The sequence below is a fragment of the Onychomys torridus genome, chromosome 5, assembly GCF_903995425.1.
Source record: "Onychomys torridus chromosome 5, mOncTor1.1, whole genome shotgun sequence".
Taxonomy (NCBI): domain Eukaryota; kingdom Metazoa; phylum Chordata; class Mammalia; order Rodentia; family Cricetidae; genus Onychomys; species Onychomys torridus.
Genome location: NC_050447.1, coordinates 12,213,206 through 12,232,478, shown reverse-complemented (window position 1 = coordinate 12,232,478; position 19,273 = coordinate 12,213,206). Strand labels below are relative to the sequence as shown.

Sequence of the window (19,273 nt, the reverse complement as noted above, 5' to 3'; positions counted from 1 at the left end):
GGACTAGCTAGGGCTGCGCAGCTGAGAAGAGGAAGAATCTCGTGGGGAAGGAGTGATGGCTCCTCCTACCAGTGAGGAGCCTAAGACTGGGGACTGCTTCTGTCCCTCCTCCTCCTCCGAACCTCCCAGATTCCTTGCCTGGATCTGACCCAAAGGCCGGGTAAGAAAGACCCAGGGTGCAGCTGGGTTTCTGATGCCATGTCCTGCACAGGCCTATCCTCAGTGCTTGTTGAGACAGCCTGTGTGGACAAAGGGTCAAAGTGGGAGGACAGGGAGACAGTGATGAGTGACATGGACAGAGAGCATGCTGGTGTGGCAATTCCAATGGGAAGGTAACCTCCAGACAGGGCCTGGGGTCAGGGCTGAGCCAGGGTCGGCAGACCTCCCTAGATCTCACACTCTAAGTCCCTCCTCAAAAATAACGCAGTCACTGGGTGACCCGAGTCGTAGTAGAAGCCTTTTAATGACGTCTGTGAGTGGTTACAGCAAGAGAAGGGGAGAGGTCAGCCCCTCCTCCAGGCAGGCCTAGCTGAGTTCTAGCCATTGAACCCTGGCCACGAAGGTACGTATTTCCATAGGCTGCAGTGTGACTGAGGTAGGGTCCAACTTGGAGGGAGCAGGGTAGGAGATGGGACCTGGAGATCAGCAAAACAGAACTCAGGCCTAGACACAGCCATACACACCCACCTCTCAACTCTGCCCCAGGGCCTCCTCCAGACCTTTAAACCACTTCCCTATGCCTGAACACCACCTCAAGATGCCCCCAATCCTCCAGCTCCATTGTGTTCATATCCCAAAGGTGACAGACACCATCCTAGGATTAGACACTGATGGAGATCAACACATCCTTGGGATAAAACTCCATGCTCCAAACTCCAGATGCATTGCTGGTTTGCTGAGCTGCTCACTCTTAAGGCCCTGTCCTCAAGCTCTACATTGGCTCCTAGACAACAACCCTCACACTCCACCCTCAGCTGCCAGCCCCAGGCAGGAATCCTGCCAGGTCTTCACCAGTGTTTGTTTTCCACTTCAGCCTGGAAGCCTTGGACAGGGGCTGGTTGGCTGCCAATGTGGTCTCCTGCAGGTCAGTGATAGTGAAGGCCTGGAACAGGTTCTGCAGGGAATAGATGGGTCCAGGTGAGCCGCAAAGCACAGTTTTTGCCCGTCTCTCTCATCCTGCCTCTTTCTCAGCTCAACCCTCCTCACCTGCAAGTTCAAGGTTACAGGGGAGCTCAGGTTGCCGCCTGAATCTTCTGTCACAGCGAACTGGTGCTCCAAGCGCAGCAGCAACATCTTTGGTCCCCAGCGGGCCAGTGTAAGCAGATGTACCTGGGGAGGTAGGTCCCTGTGGAGCCCAGAGAACTGCAGAAAGAAGGGCTAAGTCTAAGGGGATTGGTCGGAGCCTGGCTGCCAATCAGCACTGACTTGCAGGAAATGAAGCTGAATGGAAGGGCACTGATGAGGCCAAACTCAATACTGAAGCATGTTGCTTACAACAGGGAGGAGCTCACTCCTAAGGGGACAGACTTAAACCAGGGGTGAGCTCAGTCCTGAAAAGAGGGGCTTAGAAGGCGTCATTCGGGATCTCCCTTTCTGCCCTTCTCACTGTCCCTCACCTGCATCCTTGGTGCTGCCCAGGAGTAATAGGGACTGCCAACACCCTGAGCCAGCACCAGCTGAGGGGCCAGGACCTCCTTCTCCACCAGCAGGCGGTGCCTTTCAGCTGCATCACTAACAGAACTCAAAAGCACAAGGTGGCGCCCTCTCACAATTTTCCCAGTCCCTGAGTCCAGGAGGGGCTCAGCCAGTCCGCGCTCATCATCTGCCAATAGTCTTCTGTGCACCTGTGAGGAGTGGACAGGAAAGAGTGAGGAAAGAGCAAGTGATCCCCGTTCAGAAACTGGGTACAGGCTTGCAGGATTCCAACAGAAACTGAAGACCAAGATCAGATCTGCTGGTAGGGGACCCAGCAGACGTGAGGCCCAACCAACAAGAGTCCAGGACAAAGAAGGTAAGTAAGTGCTTAACTAGAGCACCATCACAGGACAAGTCAAGGCCTGAGCAAGGACTGGGTAAGAGGAGGGAAAGTGGAACTTAGAAGCACAATCCCAAAGCCAGGCGCGGTGATGCAGGCCTGTAATCCCAGCACAAGAAAGGGAGGGAGGGAAGAGGAGGAACCAAGGTCACAGACAGGACATGGTACCAACCACAGCCTCCAAGCTTGGCTGGGTCTGGCTGGGCCTTATAGGAGAAACCCAGTGTGGATGGGGCTCCCCTCTCACCATGAGCTCCAGGGAGCCATCCTTCACACTGCTGCCCCCCTGGGAACGGTCGGTCACCACGGTCAGCTGCATGTGCCCATCCTAGGTGTAAGGGGGACTGAGCATGTGGGTCCCTGGTGGGAGCCCACCCTGCCCCAGGGATCTGGGAGGTGCTTCCTAGTCTGAGGCAGTGGCAGGGCAGGTACCGAGATGTAGATACGAGTGTTGACAGGGTAGTAATTTCCAGCCACCGGTTCAGTCTGATTTAATCTCCAAGTGGGTCGATGATCACGTCTGGGAAGAGGTGTGATATGGTCAGATTTGGAGTCCTGCTTCCTCTTCCTCATCCCACACACCACAGACTCCCCACGACACCCTCCCCACCTCCTCTTCAGGATCTCCCTGCCGTTGCTGTCCGTGTAGAACTCTCCATTCGTTTTCATCGGGGTCTTAAAGCGGCTGATGACCTCCTTCCCCAAGTTATCTCTGTGCTCGGTGGAAAAGGACCCTTGTGAGACTCCTACACACCACTGTGTCTGCTCCCCACTCCAGAAAATATGCCACTGACCTCACTGGGATTGGTCCCACCGTCCACTCCAGCTCCAAGTGACGTTGTCCTGGGTACAGGCGAACCACTTGAGAACACCAGGCTGAAAAATTCTGGTGTACCTCCTGCACCAAGGCTGTCTACAGGCACATTGGAGGGCTGGTGTGAGCCACGTTCAAATCGCCAAGAATCCCCAAAAGGGATATCCCACTAACATCCACCTCACAGACTAACTCAGTATGGAGTTCTCACTGGGTCTTTTGTTTTCTTGTGTGGAAGATACATGTGGAGATCAAAGCATAACTTACAGGGACTGGCTTTCCCTTCCCACCATGCGGGTTTCAGGGATTGCACACAGGTAGGCTTGGTGGAAAGCACCTTTACCTTCTGAACCTTCTTACCAGCTCCACCCTCCCACCCCAACTCCCTCACCTCTGCCCCTTGCTGATGGAATCCAGAGCCTGGCCATGGCCAGCTCACCTCTTTTTTTTCATTCTGACATAGAGTTCTCAAGTACTCCAGGCTAACCTCAAACTCTGCAGGAGTCAAAACTGAAAACTGGCCCTGAACTCCCGATCCTGCAGCCTCTACCTCCCCAGTGCTGGGATTTCAGGTGTGTGTTACCATGCCCAACAGGCCACACAGCCCTTGACTGAATCCACATATACTTGCTAGCCACTATTGCCCCATCTTCCCTCCTTAGAACAGGATTCCAGCTTTGCATGTCTAGTCCTCCTTGTGCTATCAGGACCTGTGCGGCCACAATCTGCCCCACGGAAAGTGATCAAGGTAGTACGAACAGTGCATGACCCTTTCCCTCTCTCTGGTTCAAATACAGGCGTGGTGGCCGGAGCCTGGGTGTCTGTTTGGACCGTGAGGAACATTAAAGAAGTTCAAGGGACAAGAACCAGACCGAAGAAATGTTGGCAAATGTGAGACCTCCACCTCCCTGGATGTCCAGCCAGACATTCTGTTAGAAGAATGTTTCTATTGCTGTTGTTGGTTTTTTTAGATAGGGCTTCACTATGCAGATCAGGCTGACCTCAAACTCACAGACATCCACCTACCTCTGCCTCTCAGTGCTGGGATCAAAGGCATGCACCACCATGCATGGCCCAGAAGAAAAGAATCTTCTTTGTTTGTTTTTTGAGACAGGGTTTCTGTGTATCCCTTGCAATCCTTGAGCTCACTCTAGAGACCAGGTTGTCCTCAAATTTGGAGACCTGCCTGCCTCTGCCTCCCAAGTGCTGGGATTAAAGGTATGCACCATCACTGCCTGGCCTCTAAACCATATTTTAATACAGGTATGTAGACATTGGCTTAAAGGGGAATCACATCAAATATGAGCCTCAGAAGCCTGCATCTACTCCTTTCCCTCCAAGGAAGGAAACATCAGAAAATCATTAGGGGCCACTTGAGACTCTCAAGAAAAATTAAGAGTGAATTATCAAATATATACCCACATATAAATGTTTTTGTTGAAATTTGAGTGTGTGTGTGTGTGTGTGTGTGTGTGTGTGTGTGTGTGTAGAGAGAGAGAGAGAGAGAGGGAGAAAGTCCCACTACATAGCCTAGGCTGGCCTTGAACCTGGGATCCTCCTGCCTTAGCCACCCCTGTGCTCTTATAACAGCCCCTCCCTGTCATGGTGGTTTGGAGCTAGAACTCAGGCCTTTACTCATATGCAAGTGATCTAAACTACATTCCAAGACAAACTCATTTCATAGACCTTGGTGAACACTAAGCAATTATATGTTGCCGCCCCCTTCACCTCCAATTTCCAAAGCGAGGAATGGACATGAACATGTTGACAGATCTTTATAGAAGCAGGTTTTCTCTGTCAGCAGTGAAGCCTGGGCCTTTACTCCATATGTAAAGGAGAAGTAAAGCCAGGCATGGTGATGCACTCCTGCAATCCTAGCACACCAGAGGCTGAGGCAAGATCAAGAGCTTTGAGGACAGGTGGGCTACACAGGAAAACCTTCCAGGGGAGCAGAGATGGTTCATCAGGTAAAGGTGCTTGCTGCCAAGCCAGATGACCCACATTCTATCCTAGGGACCCATGTGGTAGACTCCCACAAATTGTCCTCTAACCTCCACACATGTGCACACAGAAACAGACACACACAGAGAAACACACAAAAAAAATAATATTTAAAATAATAATAAATAAGATGAAATCGTTCCCACCCACACCCTACATGTGGCACATCCTGTTCCCAGATTCCACATTCCCACCCCTACCCCTAAACCCACTCATAGTTTCTGGCTACAGACCTTCACCAGATGGATTCGAGCCCAGCGGCTTACAGGCAGTGGTTCAAGATGGCTGGGTCTGAAGATGTAGGCACCAGAGGCCTGAGTGCTCTTCTCGTCCCCAGTGCTGGCATTATACCTGGGACCAGAGTAAGTGAGCATCAGGGACGGGCCTCAGCTCTCTCCCACCCCAGCTCTGTGCACCAACCAGCCCTGACATAGCAGCCCTTCCTCACCAAAAGAAGCCTTGGCTCACAGGGAGTGAGATGTTCTGTTCCATGTTTTCAATCTTCATCAATAACCCTGTTTCAGAGTCAAATGTAGCCCGGATGTACTGGGTGGGGAAATGGAGCACACATGTGAACAAGGTTCTCCTCGGCAGCGAAAGCTCCAGCCCTCCCTGGAATCACTTCCTTCATCTCGCCCTCTGTTGTGCCTGATCCAATAAGCAAACACTATTGTAACCATTGCTCCCATCAACTTTCACCTCTAGCCACTTCTAACCCACCATGGCCCTCTAGGACTAACTCAGCCTTTTCCAGAGACCCTCATTTCTATACTGATTCAGTCCCTATACCCCACAGCAGCAGAGCCAACTATGGTAGCCTAAAGTGACCCCAGTCCCCACCTGCTCCAGAGCTTGACCAGTGTTTCATCTGACCCATGAGCTGAATGCCAGAACCCATAAGGCTTTCAGTGGCTCACAGAAATATTGTTATATTGTAATAGTGATCATAGCTCAGTTGGCAGAGTGCTTGCCCTCAGCACCATATAAATCTGACATAATGGCACATGCCTATAATCCAGCACTCAGGAGGTGGAGGTGGAAGATTAGGAGTTCAATGTCATTTTGAGCTATGTATCAAGTTCAGGGTCAGTCTGGACCCTATGAAACCCTGTCCCAAAATGTTGAAGAACATTTCCATTTCCTTTAAAATCTAAAGAAAAGTTGAATAGTAACACTGAACATGTCATAAAGAGACTTGCATGGACATTACTTATCTTCACAGAAGTATCATCATATAACTATTTTTGTGTGTGGTATGTCTGCCTGTGTACGTGTTTGTGTGTGTACATTCATGTGATTCATATGAAGGCAAGGGGCTGAAGCTGGGTGTCAATGGTTCTCTACCATAATTTTTATATTTTTTAATCTTTTTCAATGATCTATTTATTTTTATTTTACATGCACTGGTGTGAGTGTGTCAGATCCCCTGGAACTGGAATTACAGACATTTGTGATCTGCCAGGTGGGTGCTGGGAACTGAACCCAGGTCCTCTGGAAGAGCAGCTGGTGATCTCAACCACTGGGCATCCCTCCAGCCCCTTTTATTTTTATTGTTTGAACAAGGTGTTCACTATGTGCCTCTGGCTAGCCTCAACTCACTATGTAGACCAGGCTGTTCACCTTGTTTTTTGAGACAGAGTTTCTCACTAAACCTGGAGTTCACCAACTCAACAACACTGGCTAACCAGCAAGCCCCACCAAGCCTAACTGTGCCCACAAAGTATCAGGACTACAGACACACTGCACCATACCGAGGTCCACACCATCCTGATACAACTTTTAGTATGTTTTATGAAAGACGGAGCCCACATAGCAAATATGCCAGGTCTGGGGACAATCTGCTTTGCTTTCTTTCACTTACCTGGGGTTTTTTGTTTTGGTTTGGTTTGGTTTGGGGTTTTTTCTTTGTTTTGGTTTGGTTTTGAGATAGGTCTCACTATGTAGCCCTAGCTGTCCTGAAACTCGCTCTGTAGACCAGACTGACCTTGAACTCACAGAGATCCACCTGCCTCTGCCTCTCTCTAGTGCTAAGATTAAAGGCATTAACCACTACACCTGGCCAGGACATTTTTTTAAGACTAATTATTATTATTTTTAATTATGTGTATAGGTGGGTGTGTGGACATGGCTGCAGGTGCCTACAAGGCCAGAGGCACTGTGTCCGCCTAGACCTGGACTTACAGGCAGTTGGTTATGAGCTGCTAGACTTGGGTACTGGGAACCAAACTTGGGTTCTCTGCAAGAACAGTGCATGCTCTTAACCTGGTGAGCCATTTCTCCAGCTGTGCTGGGTAGTTTTATGTCAACCTGACACAAAGCTTGGGTCATCTGAGAAGAGGGAACCTCAATTGAGAAAATAACTCTGTAAGATAGAACAGCAAGCCTGGAGAACACTTTCTAAATTAGTGAATGATGGGAAAAGGCCCAGCCCATGAGAGGTGGAGACACTTCTGGGCTGGTGGTCCTGGGTGCTATACGAAAGCAGGCTGAGCAAGCCATGAAGAGCAAGCCAGTAAGCAGCACTCCTCCATGGCCTCTGCATCAGCTCCTGCCTCCAGATTCCTGCCCTGCTTGAGTTCCTGTCCTGACTTCCTTCAGTGATGGACGGTTACCTAGAAGTGTATGCAAAATAAACCCTTTCCTCCCAATTGGTTTTGGTCATCGTATTTCATCACAGCAGTAAAAACCCTAATTAAGATACTAGCTCTTCATTTATAACTGTTTCTGGGGTGCTCAGGATGGAGCCCAGGGCTTCACAGGTGCTAGGCAAGTGTCTGTCACTGAGGTACAATCTGAGCCTTCAGTTGTCTCCTTATCAAAGAAGCCTTCCTGAAGCATGATCCTAATTAGTCTTATAAGAAAAACCTGGAGTGAGATAGTGAGGGTGAAAGCTGAAAGATCAGAGAAGCAGAGCAGCCAGCCACCATAAACTTCTTACCTCTGCAAATCGTCAGACTGAATGGGGGCAAGATCCTGTCTCCCACCTTTTATTCCTGTCTCCACCCCTCTAGTGCTGGGATTGAAGGTGTGCACCACCACTGCCTGGCTCTGTTTCTCTTTAGACTGGTTCAACCTCATGTAGCTCAGGGTGGCCTTGAACTCCTGATCTTCTTGCTTCCTCCTCCAGAGTGCTGGGATAAGTGTGTGCCATCCCTGCCTGGCCTCTATGGTTAATTAGTGGCTAGCTCTGCCCTCTGATCTCCAGGCAAGGTTTATTTGTCAGAACACAAACAAAATATCACACATCACCTTCCATGTCCCCTGAACACCTACCTGTCATGGGCCCTGACATACCTATATTAATCTCATGGTTACACTAGGTTTACACAACTGCTCCAGAAAGGAAAGTGAGGCTCAAAGATCACTTTCCTCACTAAAGAACACACAATCAGGAGAGATGAGTGCAAACCAAGACTGACCTAGAACCCACTGGCCCAGAATCCAAGCAGTTTTTATAACTCTTTAAAGTTATCACAGGGCAAGCAAGGAGATTCAAATAACGTCTCACCTCATTTTCAATGGCCAAGACATAGGACCTGGGTTTCCTGGGGCTAGCCGGAAGGCTCTGGGCCTGGGAGTTATGGACAGTCACCTTGACCACAGAGTAGATGCTGAAGCCCAGGGCAGGCACTGAGGCTGAGAACACCAGCTCCCATCGGTACTTCTTACTGTAGGAGCTGGGAAGTATCACCACCTTGAGAGAGAGAGGCCACTAGTCAAGAGTCACGAAGACACTTCTAAAGCCAGTCATGGGTGCCAGCATCAACCTGGGGGGTGGGTGGGGGGAGGAATAGACAGAAGAAGAAACCTAGGTGTGACAGGGAGAGGAAGAAGAGCCTTTGCCCAGCACGTTCTATACCTGGTTCACCAAAGACGAAACAGGAAGGAAAGGAAGAAGAGGAAGGAGGGAAGAGAGAAGGGGAGAGGGTGGGGGTATATACAGAGAGACTAGGAGTCTGGGCAGAAATAGGAAGCAGAGACAGGAGGGGGCTGAGAGGTTCAGGAAAGGAGACCTCCTGGAGTGAAGAGGCTGTCCATAAACAGGACATCTGCTGGGGGAACAGTGAGGTGACCCAAACCCTCAATCCTAACACCCAAGAGGTTAAGAAAGGAAGATCACAAGTTGGAGGCTAGCCTGGGCTACACATGAAAGCCTGTTGGAAAGAAAAAGGAGAGGATCAGAAAGGGAGAGCAAATTCCAATGGGACATTTGAAGGGCTGTCACTTGTGGGAGGGTGTTCCTGATGTAGAGAGACACACAGAAGAGGAAGAAACGCACAGAGATATCTACAAGGTCTGGGGGAAACGCATTGGAAGGGGGGGGTCATTGAGCAGGCTCACATTACTGGGCACAGTCTTTCCATTAGGGTCCTCCACAAAGAAGATGCCTTCACTGACTGGCAGTCGGACCATCTGATGCACCTTCCGGCCCAGGGGGTTGTAAACAGTTACCTGGAACTATGGCAGGAAGGGCAGAGTCACAACAGGCCTCCACACCCACCTAGCGGAGCATCTTCCGGTCCTGGCCTTCCAGGACAAGCCGTGCCCCCTGTGATGAACTATCCTGTCCCACTTTTCCTGTACCCCAAATCCCTCCAAACATAACTTATGCAACCGCCCCATCCCCTTCACTGCAGGCTTCACCTTCTGGAGCCCCCTGTCCCACCTGCCTCCCAGCCCTACTCACTTGCTCTGAGTTCTGGCTGACTGGGCAGATGCTGATGTTGAGCTCGTGGCAGAAGGAGAAGTTCTGTTTGTAGAAGCTGAGCTGCGCCAGAGCGTTGCTCACCAAAACCTGGTGAGGATCACCAAAAGACCTGCACCCAAGGTCTGCACCCCTGGAAGCCTGGTCAAGACCTTACCAAGACCCAGTCTCTCCTACTGAGATCCAGTCCCATTTCCTGTAAGCCCCACCCCTTCTCTCCCAAGCACAGGCCCCTCCTCCTCCCAAACCCACCCCTAAGAGTACTCTGGGGCCCTCCCATCACCCAGGATCATGCCCTTCTTAGTTCCTTCAAAGTCCTGCCCCTCACACCTCACAGGGTCTCCAGCCTGCTGCCAGCTGCCGTGCATAGTCATTTACAACGCCCTGCCGTGCAGTACCAGTGACCGCATCGTGGTGCTGGAGCACTGCCACTGCCTCCTCTGCCAACAGAACATCAGTCGGATGCCATCTCCCACAGAACTCTGAGCCCCACCACCAAGGACGCACACACAAAAGGTCGGGTGCAGGTTAACAGGGTTCTTAGGAGATTTAAGAATGGTCTGGAAGGCTGGAGCCATCGATGGCCCACGGGCTAAGAGCACTGGCTGACCTTTCAAAGGACCGGGGTTTGACTCCCAATATCATAAGTGTCTATATGTCTATAACGTCAGCTCTAGGGAATGTGACACACCCTTTCGGCCTCCAAAGTAACCAGATATGCTTGTGGTGCACTAATACACATGCAGGAAAAACACATAAAAATAAATTTAAAAGAAAGAATCTCGCCGAGCATTGGTGGCACATGCCTTTAATCCCAGCACTCGGGAGGCAGAGGCCAGAGGATCTCTGTGAGTTCGAGGCCAGCCTGGTCTACAAAGCGAGTTCCAGGAAAGGCGCAAAGCTACACAGAGAAACCCTGTCTTGAAAAACAAAAACAAAACAAAACAAAACAAAACAAAACAAAACAAAAAAGAAAAAGGGAAAAAAAAAAAAAAAAGTAGAACCTCAAAGTCTAGGGATGTAGCTCAGCACTCAGTGGTACAGTCCTGTCTGGCATTCAAGAGGTCCAGGGTTCGAGGTCCAGGGTTCGATCCCCAGCACCACCAAAAGTAAAGTGCCCTAGGAATGGTTTTGGTTTCTAGCTTCAACCCTTCCCTCTCTCATCCCATTCAATTCCATGGTCCACAGACGACACTCACTAAGGGGTGCACTGTCTCCTGTGCCATAGGGTCCCACGTTGGCTGCAGGACCGGCCAGTGCCTCCAGCTGGTTGCACACCTGAGGAGGAGAAAGGGCTATATTAGGCAGCAGCTTCTCTGGGCCTCCTGGGTCCCCACATGCTCACTCACCTGCAGGAAGTTGTAGCTGAGGCGCTCATAGCGTTTGAGAGCCGGTCTGCTAGAAAAATAGCCCGTCCAGAACATGTGGGGGCCGTCAGCATAAGGAAAGAAGTCATCCTCCTTCACAGACCTGCACAGGGCATTGAGAGCAGTCACAACCCAGGGAGCACGCCAACCCCACCCCAAGCTCCCCAGTCCCCTGCCTCAAATACCAGGTTAGATTGGCCTTGTTCAGCTCCCAGAGGTAACACGTAGGGGTGGAGTAGAGAACATGGACCTTGCTCCCCTCTGCCTGCTGCTGGGGAAAGGCGTGTGTGAGCCTCAGGATCTGGACCTTCCCAGGGCCCACAGGCATCCAATAGGTTGAGTTCTCTACATTTTTTGTTGTTCTTCTTCTTATTTCTTTATTTAACGTTTATATTTAATGTTTTGCCTACATGTGTGTTCATACGCCACCTGCATGCCTGATGCCCTCGAAAGTCTGAAGTTCCCTGGGACTGGAATTGCAGATGGCTGTGAGCCACTATATGGGTCCTCTGGAAGGGCACCCAATGCTCTTAGCCTCTGAGCCATCTCTCCAGCCCCTAAACACCCTTTCTGAGTACAAAACAGTAGTCAAATGTGGGCACATGTCTTGGCCAAGACCACACACTGTCAGTCACTCTTAAAAGGATTTCAGGGATGATCCTATAATTTTATACAATTTTTCTTCTTTTTCATTTGTTTTGTTTGAGACAATCTCCCCATGTTATCCAGCTGCCCTGGCTGACCTAGAATTTTTGAGTTCAAGTGATCCTCCTGCCTCAGACTCCCTGGTATCTGGGACAAGAAGCATGGGCAGCTGCACCTAGCTGGTTTATAAAACTTTTTAAATAATTCCAACTTTATCATTGAAAACAGGGAGAGGTTGGGCATGTGTAGCTCCATTGGTACGGTGCTCACCTAGCTCCTACAGAGCCGAGTTTAACCCCCAGCACACCTGTAACCCTAACCCTCCAGAGGTACAGGCCTAGAGAAAGTTCAAAGTCATTCTCAGCTACACAGCAAGCAGAGGCCAGCCTGGGCTGCAGGAGATCCTGTCTCAAAAACAATTAATTAATTAACTAATTAATTATGGGAAAGTTAAGTATGCCATTATAGGTAGAAATCATGGTTTTGGGAGGTTTTTTTAGCACTGTCAGACAACCAAAAGACAAATTGATTTGTCTCCGCTCCCAAGTGCTAGAATGAAAAGCATGCGCCACCATGCCTGGATATAAAATGGTATTTTTTTTTTAATTTTAAGGGAATTGGAGTTTCTGTCAGCTGACCTTAAACTAGAGATAATCTGGGACACCCAGAATAATTACAAGGGTCTTTAAAACTGGAAGAGGGAGCTGGAGTGTGAAGCATATATGAAACTCATACATGAATCCCAACAGGAAAAGGAAGAGGAGGAAGAGGAGGAAGAGGAGGAGGAGGAGAAGGAGGAAGAGGAGGAGGAGGAAGAGGAGGAGGAAGGACTTTAACTCCAGCACTCAAGGGTACAGGCAGGTGGATCTCTGTGACTTCAAGACCAACCAGGGATATAGAGTGAGATTCTTTCTGTCTCTTGACAAACAGAGAAGTGGCTCAGTGGTTAAGGCCACCAGCTGCTGTTCCAGAGAACCCAAATTCAATTCCCAACAGCACACGGCAGTTTACAATTATCTGGAGCTCCAGTTCAGGGAATCCAATGGCCTCTTCTGGCCTCTGTACCAGACATGTACAAGGTACACAGATACATATACACACAAAATACCCATACACATAAAATAACTAAATTTTCTTAAAAGAAAAAACAGAGCCGGGCGGTGGTGGTGCATGCCTTTAATTCCAGCATTCGGGAGGCAGAGGCAGGCGGATCTCTGTGAGTTCGAAGCCAGCCTGGGCTACCAAGTGAGTTCCAGGAAAGGTGCAAAGCTACACACAGAAACCCTGTCTCAAAAAAACAAAAAAAGAGAAAAGTAATAGGAGGAACAGGAAAAGGACCATGTAGAAAAGAAGCAGGAGGGGGTGGACAGGAAAAGGAGAAAGGAAAAACTAGCACTTGGGAGGTAGAGGCAGGAAGATCAGGAGTTCAAAGTTATCCTCAGCTATACAATGAATTTGAGGCCCAACCTCATCTACAGGAAAGTTTGTCTAAAAAACCTAAAGTGGCTGGGAAATGACTCAGCAGGTAAGAAGGCCTGCATACAAGTGTGGTAGCCCAAGTTCAATCTGCAGAACTCACAGACAACACTGGAACAGCCACCTATGAGCCTGTACTCCAGCACTACAGGGGGCCCAGGTATGAGTACAGTGCAGGTTTACTGACTGCCAGCCTAGCTCCAGGTTCAATTCCCAGGAGATGAGACAGAGACCAATAAAGCAGGACACTAAACATCCTCCTCTGGCTTCCAAGAACAAACATGGTCATGTGCACCTGCACACGCACAATTTTAGAAAATTAAAACTATGCTGAGCGTGGTGGAGCATGCCTTTAGTCCCAGCACTCAGGAGGCAGAGGCAGGCAGATCTCTGTGAGTTCAAGGCCAGCCTGGTCTACAAAGTGAGTTCCAGTATAGCCAAGGCTACACCAGAAACCTTGTCTCAAAGAAAAAAAGAAAAACTAAAACTAAAATAATTTTCTCTATTTTAGTTTTGTTTATGATTTTGTTTTTGAAACAGGGTCTTTGTGTGTGTGTGTGTGTGTGTGTGTGTGTGTGTCCCAAGCTGGCCTCCAACTCAAAGCAATCCTTAGTGGCCCTAGTACTGGAGTGTACCACTATGCCTGGCTCTTTTTCCTTTATCGCTTGACTATTTCAGGCATTTGTTTGCAGTGAAAGAAAGCTGGTTAACACACACACAGAGGCACACTGACCTGCTCATTGACCAGGCGGATAAGCTTGTCCATGTTCTTGAACCACATGTTGGCATTCTCATATTGGAAGTCTGAACCCATGGTCATCACAGTGTGGTTGGTTCGGTAATACTGTTGCTATAGGTGAGAAGGCAATCCTCAGGCCAGGGTGTCCTGGACTGTCCCTATACCTAAGTGTGCAAAAGAACACATGGGGCCTAGGGGTGTAGTTCAGTGTGAAAGTACTAGCCTAGCATGCTCAATACCCCAGGATGGATCGCCAGTACCAAAACAAAACAAAACCCACACTCAAGAATACATGGGGACTATGGCATGTAGAAGCAGATGGAAACACAAAACAACCAGTGAGGGGCTGGGGATGTGGCTCAGTCTGTAGAGTGTTTATCTCCAGCACTGCAGAATCAGACATGGTGGTGCACATCTATGTTCTCAGCACCCAGGAAATGGTGGCAGGAGGAACAGAAGCTCAAAGCCAGCCTCACCTACATAGCAAGTTCAAGGCCAGCTTGGGCTACATGAGACCATTATCTGAAAATGACAACAAAAACAGCCAGTAGTTCTGAGGGACTCTAGGATCCACTACTCAGACAAGACTATAGGGCACTGAGCCATACTCTCTCATGCATTCTCCTCCTCCTCCTTCTCCTGCTTCATGTTTATTTATGGAGGAGGGAACACATGCTATGGTGTGCATGTTACAGCACCAGCTTGGAGACTGAAGGACAATGTACAATGTCACTTCCACCAAGTGGGTTCTAGAAATTGAACTCAGGGTGTCAAGCTTGGCAGCAAGTAACTTTATCCACTGAGCCATCTCACTGGTCCACTACTTTGGTTCGTTTACTTGTTTTGTTTAGAGAGAGGGTCTCCCCATGTAGTCCTAGGCTGGCTTCGAGCTCACAGAGATCTGACTGCCTCTGCCTACCCCCAGTACTGGGATTAAGGTGTGCACCACAGCTGGCCCACATCTGGTTTTCTTTCTTAAATAAGGTGTGTGTGTGTGTGTGTGTGTGTGTGTGTTTACACATGTTTGTGAGGGATAATTTGCCTCTATACATATGCACAAATGAGAAGACAGTGTCAGATGTCCCCTACCATTCTCCACCTATTCTTTTGAAGCAGAGTCTCTCCCTGAACCTGGAACTTGCATTTTCTTTGCTAGGCTGAAATTCAGAAGCCCCAGTGGTCCTCCTGTCTCTACACCCCTTGGTGCAGTGCGCCAAATAATTCCCATACAGGAGTTTGCAGTCAGGAAGACTAGCTTATAATGTGGGTGGTGCTGGCATCTGAACTCTGGTCCTCATAATTGAGCAGCAAGTGCTCTTCAGTGCAGAGCAATCACTCCAGCTCCTTCAGTATCCTTCTAATGAAGAATAAATCCCAAAGGGAAATCCCTTGAAGGCATTCCCCTGGGCTTTGGGAAAGGTTAGGTGCCTGTGCCTGCATGCTATGGCCCATGGTCTACATATCTGTGTTACCTGTAAAGAGACCAGCTTCAGGAAGTAACTGACCAAAGCTTCTGCATTGTACTCAGGACTTTCAGCATCCTCCACTATGGGATGGTCTGCACATAGCACATCCCAGCACAGGTTCTTTGGTGGGTCATAATTATTGGGGAGCACACCTGTAAACCAGATTGGACTCAGCACCCAGACCTGCCCTGGGGTCAGAGCCTGCCATGTCCCACCCAGAACAGACTTCTGAATTAGAAAGGGCTAGTACAAAAAGAACACACAGAGCCCAGCTCAAAACTCATTAAAATTCTAGGATAATCACAGCTTATCACAAAATAACACCTGGACCCTTCTGAGCTTGAAGTCTTGTGTGACTCCCCTACCCTCCCACATCCTCACCAGTAAAGAGGTCAGCAATTGGGGGCTTCAAGCTGGCACTGGCCCTCCACACCTCCTCCATCTTCAGTTCCTTCTTCCGAAAAAATTTATCTTGATAGTCAATGCGCCCAAGGAAGAAGCCATCAAAGCCCATCTGAAGTGCAGAAGAAGGGATGGAGTGGGTGAGTGCAGGTCCTTCTTGTCCAGTTGGGAAATTCACAGAGGAAGCATGCACAACTAAAACTAGGTTTTGCCAGGGCTGGAAAGATGGCTCAGTGGTTAAAGCCCTACCTGCTCTTCCAGAAGACCAGGGTTCAATACCCCAGCATCTATATGGTGGCTCACAACCATCCATTACTCCAGTTACAGCAGATCCTACAACCCTACAACCCTCCTCTGCAGGCACTGCTCATACATGGTGCACAGATATACATGCAGGCAAAACACTCATATGTGTGTGTGTATGTGTGTGTGTGTGTGTGTGTGTGTGTGTGTGTATTAAATAATACATGGCACAGAAAAACACCCATATATATTAAATAATAAAACTAAAAAAATAAATTAATAAAGCTAGATTATTTTTTTTAGACAGGGTCTCAATCTGAGGCCATGTTAACCTCAAGTTCACAGTCCTCCTGCACCAGCCCCCCAAGTGCTGACATTACAGGCATGGGTCCCACAAAGCCTGGATGTGTTCTTCTAAGCTCGAGAAGGGTCAGCAAAGAAGAGGCAGCTTTAAAGCCGAACCCCCTTCCACCTCCCTGGTTATGTTAGAGCAAAAAGGAGGTTTTTCCACTCTGCAGTCTGAGGTGGGGATGGTCAGCACAGACATGCAGCTGGTTTTAAAGCAGGGTAGCAACACTGGCCACTGTCAAGTGGTAGCCTCAACCCTAGCAGGCTCAAGGGAAGGGAGCAAACCAGCTGGAGAGAGGCAAAGCAGTTCACACCTGTGGTGCCCTGGGACACAGACCAGGGCTTGAACTCAACTCACAGAAGTCAAATTCACCCAAGAGGTGGGGTCTCAGCAAGCCAGTGTCCAGTCCCCGAAATTGCCAGAGAAGGGCAGGGTTTGAGCAGCTAAATGAACACTGGAAGTTAAGATAAGGGGCAGGTCCAAAAGAAAATAGGATGGCTGGCACCTGGGCAAACAGAGAGGCCTGTTCTCGAGAGTGGCCGAAAGGGTCAATATGCCAGGCTACACGTGGACGGCCATTGCTACCGAACGTGTCTTGCAGGAAGCGTAGGCCAAGTGTCATCTGGTCCACAATAGCACCATAGTGGGTGGCTCCCTCATCATTCATCACCCAGCCACCATTGACAAACTCCAGACGCCCTGTACAAGGAATGCAAAGGGGAAAGAATATCTGTTAGGAACAGGGCCCTCCAGGGCAAATCTAGGAAAACAGACCATACTGTTACTGAATCTGGAGGGGAAGGGAGTTTCCAAGCCAGGGTGCTTACATCTGCATGACTGGCTTCCTGGGAAGCCACTGGAGTCAGGGCCTTGTGAGACACAGGTCTCCACATGAAGAGAGATTCTAAGCAGGTAGAACTATAGGTACAGTGTGAACACACTATGACGTGATAAAAATCCCAGAGATGCCTGGTAGCCCAGGCCTTTCATTCCAGCACTAGGGAAGCAGGAGAATTTCCACAAGTTCAAGGCCAGCCTGATGTACACATCAAGTTCCAGGCCAGGAAGGGCTATGTAATAAGACAGTGTCCCAATAAATAACAGTAATAAATAATCTCAGAGATCAAGCTGGACTGAGCTTCCTCCTTTCACTTCTTGGGGCATGCTCACCCTGGCGCACCAGTTTCCGTACGATATCCTGTGTTGCATTTGTCTGCTGCTTCCACCAACGGGAAAAGAAAGCCATTTCCACATAGATGAAGCGTCGGGTGGGATCCTCCAGTAGAGAGGAGATGACCGAGTCTAGGATGTACTGAACAGACGCATGCTGAATATCATTTAGGACTGTGGACATGAAGGTCAGGCAGTGAGGGACCACTAGGAGACATACCTTGATACAAGAGTCCAGATGACTCATTGTTCTCATCCCAATGTCCAGGTCCCTGAAAAACTTAGAAGGGGCCCCCACTCTCTACTCACTGCCATAATAGTACTGGTCCACTGTCTTCAGCCAGCCTACATCATCATGTGTATGAGGCAACAGGTGCACGTTGAGCATGCCTGGCTTCACTGTGGGACATGTCTGCACAGAGACCCCAGAACATACACATTCCCCGTCAGTATCCAAGAGTTGAGAAGCCAGCAGGTTGGGAGCTCTGAGGTAGAATCTTTGCCTAGCATGTTCAAGACCGTAGGCTTGACGGCCACCATTACAAAGCAGGCAGGGAGTACAAGCACAAGTCTTGAGTCTGGAGTGACAGGTCAAAGAGCCATAATCTGTCCCAGGCTGCCTCAGGTAGGACACACAGAGTATTATGCTCATAGACACAATTCCCACTTTGCACAAACCCGATAGAGCAGATTTCATAAAGTAACAACTTTAGTAGTAGCTGGGGTGAGCCAAGCATTGCAGACATCTGGCAACCAGCCTGAGATGTGGGGCAATATTAGCTCTAGTTAACAGACAGGGACACCACACGGAGGCATGGTGTAGAGTTGACTTGCACCCAGAGCCAGGAAGCTGATAGGCCAAACTGGGACTCCAGGCAACCTGAAGGGAGATGAAGCTGGGGATGAGCGCCCCAGCTCACATAACTCTAGAAAGGGAAGAGGGGAAGCTCTTTCAGGTGATGTAGTAGGATTTGCAAGGCAGGCTTTCCAGCAGAGCTGCCCCAAGAGGGGGTTTGGGGAGGGCACTGTCACCAAAAAGCGAGTCCTTGCAAGTGGAACCATAGCAAGCACAACCTGTGCAAGCTTAGAGCCATGTCTGGAGTGACTGCTCATCCATCGCCCCATTAATCACATTTAAATGCATGCAAAGTCCAAGCACACCAGCTGGAGTCACAGGAAGTGGATACAATCACATGCAGCCCTGTTCGCAGACGCACGCCAGACCTTTCCAGAGACCCAATGCACGCACTTAGACTACACCATCAGATCAGCAGCAGTCACCTATGGATCAGTGCCACCCACACCTCTGCTTCAACTCTAGCCCAAGTACATTTCCGCCCTCAGGCCCCAGCTCACCTCGTAGCCCGCGGCCCAAGCGCCAGGTGTGGCCAATAACAACCAAAAGAGAAAGGAAATAGGCAGGACAGGCGAACCTAGGGTGCAGGAGCCCATCCAGAGCCACCCAGCACTCCTGCCACCAGCACAGACACCAGAGGCCAAAGGTGGGATGCCCATAGTTCCGGCGAACGCTTCCGCGGGTTTCCCCAGCCTAGCTAAGTACCCGCGAACGCTCCGCCCCTAGAACCCGAGCCAGCCAATCAGCGCGGAAGGGGGCAGGGCCTCGGCCACCTACAAACTGAGGCTGTGGAGTTATGTACTGAGGAATTGGAGCACAGGGAAGGACTGTGTCTGTCCCCGCAACCCCATTCCACTCAGGGCTCTTTTGGCTGAAGACTAGCTGTAAGGCTTTGATAATGAGTGTGAGCAAAGGATTCGACTTTTCCAGTGGACAGCAGTGTTTCCTAAGGAGTGGAAGTGTAGATGGGACTCTAGGATATCGCGCTCTCTTTAGGGCTGGGTC

General features: G+C 49.6%; 1 protein-coding gene across 3 annotated transcripts; it reads right to left on the bottom strand.

Moving 5' to 3' along the window:
* Positions 1–444: 444 nt before the first annotated feature.
* On the bottom strand, positions 445–18,980 carry Man2b1 (mannosidase alpha class 2B member 1). 3 transcript variants are annotated; one of them, XM_036188645.1, is made up of 24 exons: positions 18,769–18,980; positions 17,722–17,824; positions 17,413–17,586; positions 16,748–16,941; positions 15,630–15,762; positions 15,255–15,400; positions 13,777–13,893; positions 11,108–11,190; positions 10,905–11,025; positions 10,755–10,833; positions 9,886–9,995; positions 9,538–9,645; positions 9,192–9,308; positions 8,359–8,544; positions 5,299–5,396; positions 5,084–5,201; positions 2,830–2,948; positions 2,646–2,747; positions 2,468–2,555; positions 2,283–2,363; positions 1,617–1,844; positions 1,207–1,362; positions 1,012–1,114; positions 445–635 (listed from the first exon to the last, which is right to left on the bottom strand). In XM_036188645.1, exons 1-24 carry the CDS (start codon positions 18,925–18,927, stop codon positions 526–528), a joined length of 3,033 nt encoding a protein of 1,010 aa, XP_036044538.1. In that variant the 5' UTR covers positions 18,928–18,980; the 3' UTR covers positions 445–525. The 3 variants fall into 3 exon arrangements, with proteins under 3 accessions (XP_036044538.1, XP_036044537.1, XP_036044539.1); XM_036188644.1 differs by having other exon boundaries at positions 11,108–11,193; positions 18,769–18,970; XM_036188646.1 differs by having other exon boundaries at positions 11,108–11,193; positions 15,288–15,400; positions 18,769–18,970.
* Between the last annotated feature and the right edge of the window lie 293 nt (positions 18,981–19,273).